Source organism: Ylistrum balloti, unplaced genomic scaffold, assembly GCF_031769215.1.
Source record: "Ylistrum balloti isolate Yb309-2 unplaced genomic scaffold, AGI_CSIRO_Ybal_v1 Utg370026, whole genome shotgun sequence".
NCBI lineage: Eukaryota > Metazoa > Mollusca > Bivalvia > Pectinida > Pectinidae > Ylistrum > Ylistrum balloti.
Window position 1 is genome coordinate 1466039 of NW_026782091.1, and position 5861 is coordinate 1471899.

The window sequence follows — 5861 nt, forward strand, 5'->3', positions numbered from 1 at the left end:
CGCACACGCGCAGATATCAGCTATATAATTTTTGTGCAATTTGTGTAAAACTGCTTCATATGACAAGTGCTGGAGACGAAAAAGTAATATCCTTCCTGTGTCTTACTACTTGTCGAACGAGTCGATTAACTGTAGGGCATCCACTGCAGGTTGGGTGTGGTTTCATTAAGGAGTCCAATAATACGGTCTGTCGTATTCCATTGCGTGATCGCTGAAGTGGACATACAACGGACCCTTACAGAATCACGGATTGTTTCCGTGTCCTCTACCAAGGTGACATTAAGGAGATCGATACAGATCGTAAGTCACCATGGCAACACTTTGAGCCTTGATTCCCTTCTTTCTTGTTTTCTCTTTTTTTTTTTTTTTTTTTTAGATTTGTTTCACACCCTTGGTTTCCATCTTGACACCCGTCCTCAAACGACCATGGCTGTTGCGAGGACGATAAAAGAAACAAAAACTGCACCATATAGCATCTGAGTCATTTAGGGTCTCTTCGGTGATGAAAGCTTTAAATCTCATCTTACCAATATACTGATTAATTCAGTCTGTATTGCTATATGTGTAGTGATCTCAAAGGAAGGAAGGATGAGAATGAATGAGTGTCGCTATTCGTAAGAGTCAATAAGGGGCATATATAGTCACCGCAAATGATTGTACTATACTCATTTTTTGGTCAAAGGTCACTGAAAACTAGAAGGGAATACCAAAACAAAATTTTAAATCCATGACATCCAATGTTGCCTTTTTATCAGTATCAATAAATAACACGTGCAGCTTGATAGCGAAAGAGTATCTTAATATGCAGTCATTTGAGTGATTGATGAGTCAACATTATGTTAAGCTTATGTCAAGCGTCACTTTGACTAAGATATTTTTGACTTTGTTGTATAATTTATGACCTTTATCCTACTAAACAAAATTGCATTCAATGATGAAATATCTTCACTTTATTTTTTTTTTTTAATTCAGTTGATTAATCTTTTGATATTATTTCCTTTTTTTAAAATTCTGCTTGAGTATAGGAAGTGATAAAAATATTTCGCGGTAGTTCAATGTTTATCAGAAAGTCAGGTGCCCAAGATTGTCATTCAAATAATATTTTGTCGGTTTCAGTGGATGTCTTCTCTCAGGTACTGGTCACAACATAATTTATATTTAGTCAACACACAGGGAAATAAACGGTAACGAGAACCTGTGCACCAACCCTAATTTGTTCACCCAAAGACCAAGTGTAAACCATTTAAATGTATTTACATGTATTATCTTTCGTGCGTGATAAATCATGTGATAAGCTTCGAGATAAGCAATCATACGATATTACTCAAAACGTTTTTCTCTCCCACACAAATATACAAACATTTGGCCAAAGTCCATTTAATATAAAGACCTAGCATGGTAGCGCGCTGGCCAGTAGGCTCTAGGTTTTTGTGTGTTGTCAAAAGCCATCCTGTCATCGGTTCTGTTGTCAAAATAGTGATAAGCCTTCATACAAGAAAAACAATAAACGAATAGAAACGTGACGTATACTTGTATACTAGTTCGTTATATTGTTCCCCAATTGTTTGCATTTCAAAATAATGATTAAAATAGTTTATTCGTTATCAAAGTTTATTTATTCATTACGTCTCATAGGTGTGAAACATGTCGTAAAAATGAAGAATTTTGAACACCGGTTTGGTAAATTAAATCACTCGGAGGAAATACCCCAAAAATATGAGAAAATAAGAAATGGCCCATTTCCTTTCGTAGTTAACAAAAATGCAAGGTCTTTTATGTTAAAAACTGTAGGCTTATTTCAATGATAGGTTTTTTTTGAGGTCGTCTTATCTTCGAGTTTTTGGGGTATGTTAAACGGATTAAAACCAGTTCTTTGCATTGGATGTCAGTAGCCTACTTCGAAACACAATTATTAAACTATATCAATGTTACTTTGTGTGGACGGCTTTCCGTACTGCCTAATACACTGAACAGTAAAACATTCAAAGCTTTAGTTAAAAAAATCTTTTAATAAAATAATTATTATTCTTTATAAGAATGTTTTGATATAAGAAAATAGATAATTTGTAACTTTCGCGGGGATTTCATTTTCGTGGTCATATCAAATAGCCCGAAAATAAATAAAGCAGTTATGTTTCCAGTAAATCAAACCTAAGACAATTTCTAGTATATGTCTTTATGCATGGATACCAGGGCGTAAACAAGCTAAAGAAGTAAACAGTATCTTCATTTACCTAAAATTCCGCGATACGAAAACTAGGTAAATAGCACCGATATACACACACATACAACACCCATTATATAGGTCTCAGTTTGGAAAAGGATACCAATTTCTTTAAAAATTCAAATAAATTAAACAAGTCACACAGATTTATAACATAAGACATGGGAGGTAGTATTGCACTAACACATTACGTTGCAGAACGTACCCGAACGCTCACAGCTGATGATATTGTCATGGGTGTTCGGTGATAGGGTCCTGATCTGGCCCCGTCAATCACTTGTGTCAAAGCACCTTATCTAACACACACGAGCCCCTTATTACCTCCCGGATTAGGAGAAGAATAGATACCAAGTGTCCTCGGATAACACACGTCATGGCGGATCCTCTTACCATTGTCAGTCTCTAACTCAGAGGGATTCCGAAGTGTCATTGACAGATCCCTGGGACTTCCAAGATTGTAGGATTTTTTTTTCTAATATAATATCATTTATAAAATGTGAACATATGTCCAACCTATGGCATTTTTGAACTTTTTTTATTCAGTTAAAACATTGTCGTAAAAAATGCCACAACATTACCTCAGTGAAAGAGTTTCTCCTTTGGGGAACGATATAGAATCCGGATTCCTCTAGTGTCGTCTGCTCATGGGACAATAATAAGACCCGCGGCCTCCATTCTGTTACATTTGGCCATCTGTATTTCCTGTTTCTTCCATCATCAAAAAAATGGTAAAAATGGACGGACGGTGGGGTTTGGAAGGGATTGTATCATAGAATTCCTTAAGTTCGATGAACAGGCGCAAGGTTGACCAAGGTTGAAAGCTCTAACATCATTTGGAAATTTGGTCCGCTGCACGTGCAGGGTTATCAAGATGGGTACTTAAGGCACGAGGTTATCAAAAGAGGTCACATTCATGAAGGTGAAGACGTTCCATGGATTTGACAAGAAGAAGGGTAGCACACGTGTTTAGGTCCGGTCTCAATATAGACTCCCAGGCGAGATAACGGAATCACACGTAATCCATTCCATATGGTCGTGGGATTTTCTCTTACAGCCACAATGACTTGCCCTTTTTATAATGAAAACGTGTAGGATTTACACCAAGTCCCGAAACGTGGGAACTAGGTCAAACTTTCTGACAAGAAGGGGTCATCAGCAATAAGATGTAAAACGATAAATTGGTTATAAATCGCAACATTTCGTTCGGATTGCCTTTTTACACTCTCATCACTTGCTACAGGATACTACATCTGTCCGATATTTTCTTATTTCTTTTAGGCATAAACTTTATCTAGTAAAATTCGTATTGAAATTTAACATTTGTTTTTGCACAACCGTTGCCATTTTGACAATTTTACATGTCCATCAACACAACCTGTGACCCAAACTTCACCAGTATTTCCATCGCCTTTTGAATGTTGAACTTATGCTATTTTCATGGTCAGTATAACAGTGTGTACTCGCCAAAATCATGTCAAATGTCATAGTAGTGATATAGGATTTTTTGAGTTCCGTAAAGAATATCTACAATTAGGGAATCCCTCGACTATTTCTTTATCACTTCAGACTGACCTATAGATTTCCGAATATATTAAATGACTTATATGAACAGTGGATTTTACGTGAATGTGAACAAAGGTATCAATTTTTTGTGTGTGAGGGATAAATGTCATGATGTCTTCAATGAAATTTCGTTGTTTTCGAGTCTTCTAGGTAACTTATAATAACGTATTCAGGGAAATGTTCGGATTTTTCTTTTCAAATTATAGTATTATAATGAGTAACATCATTGTCCTCCACAGGTAGCTACAACGGAACCGTGAGCCGCTGTTGCCACATAAAGAGCCCAGATGTTGATTCCTGCTGATATTGCCAACATGCATGACAAAGACACCATGGCTGCTATTCATGGAACCCGGATCTCGCCGCTGCATGCCCAGGATTTCGGCGCCACTTCCGTCATCAAAAGCACTATCAAACCTCAGCTGAAGCTGATACCGACAACAGAGGATAGTTATGGCGAGGATATGGAAGACGATGATTTTAGCGATCACGATTCACACTACTCCGAGGACTTCATCGATGATGAATTTATGCACGTGATCACCGAGGAACCACCTGATGTGACGCAGCGTCTGCTAAGTTTTGCGGAAATGGTGAACACAGATATTCAGAAATACTTTGGTAAGAAGAAGGAAGAGGATTCGTGTGATATATACGAAGATAAATGGGTAACGACCAAATCTGGGCGAGAACTGTACTATGCCGATCTTCTGAGAATAGCTCAAGGCGAAAATGTAGACAGTAAATCTAGGAGGGACACCTCTTCCGTGTCACCAAAACTAGATATTCAGGGCAAACAAAAGTTCACAGGGAAAATGGATGCCAAGATTGGATTAGGCCCGCTTAATGATTTATTTGAATACGGACTCCGGCAATTTTTAGTTGATGGAAAATTAAAAGCGAAAAAAATGAAAAGAATGAAACCGGATATAAAAAAGATGGAGGACGTAATGCCGATGAATCAGCGGAAGTTACCGGAGTCATTTTGGCGGGAACCTAGGGCAGAGCGTCAAACAGACCCACGTGTTAATAATGGCGGAAATCTGCTCAATACTTCCCACCCCCCAGACTTTAGTGACCTTCTTCAGAGTTGGACAGGGGTTGGGCATGTGAACGACTTTGGTGGTGATTTATCTTCTAGTGAAATGAGTGTGACGTCATCAGAATCTCTCTGACAAAGTCTTTTAACAAAAACAATATACGACAAAAATCCCGAAATGCATTGCGGCTACTTAATGTTATCAAAACCAAATCCACCGAAACAATAGAATCTCAATATTTCCCAGATTAAAACTTTTGATAATTGGCAGTCAGAAACACCCTTTCAGCAGCAAGTTTCTATTGAAACTCTACGGTAACAAAAGTGCAGTCAACTGTATTATATTGTGTGAAGCAAAATAATTTCAACATTTATTAGAAGTGCTTCTTAATTAATCAAAGTTTTAATGACGTGATACAAATCATTAGCCGGGGAATATACCGTCGCAACAAGATGTTTAAAAATTAAAACGGAAGTGTTCATAAATGTGATTTCCGGTGGAAACCGGAAGTAGGTAAACAGGGTATTTTTGGTGTGAGTGCAATGTCTCATTTCCATTGATTCATGCTGTTTCATGTACATTATATATGCAAGTGTAGGTGATTTTTAGTTTAATGTGTCATGAGCTCAAATTACCCTTCTCGCTGTGCCATTTATTGTTGTGTGTCAAAAAGTGTATACTTGTACCATTACAATACAAAGCTGATATTCAAACAATTTATCCTACTGTTTGTTATTGTATGTTCTTTCGTTTTTCACGTTTTATCTACAAGCGAGGCACTCGGTCAGAGGGTTGTCCTACGTGAAAAACAAAAACGAAACCGACATGTGGACAGAATTTTGAATCTGAGTTTGAATTATGAATATGTTGTCGTGTTGGTATTTTATTGTTGCTTTCAAACACAAGTTCGATCAAATTAGAGCGAAATATGAACAAAAGAACGAAGAATCACGAAAGGTACAGGGAGAATAAGACCTGGTGTTCTGGGCAAGTCTCCTCTTCTTTACCAATGATGCCCGCAAAGGTAAATTTTG

The 5861-nt window shown here is 37.4% G+C and overlaps 1 protein-coding gene across 1 annotated transcript; it reads left to right on the forward strand.

Moving 5' to 3' along the window:
• Window positions 1-4074: 4074 nt before the first annotated feature.
• Window positions 4075-4962, forward strand: LOC132548720 (protein PERCC1-like). Its single transcript, XM_060212599.1, has one exon. The coding sequence runs from the start codon at window positions 4075-4077 to the stop codon at window positions 4960-4962; it is 888 nt and encodes a 295-aa protein (XP_060068582.1).
• Window positions 4963-5861: the final 899 nt, after the last annotated feature.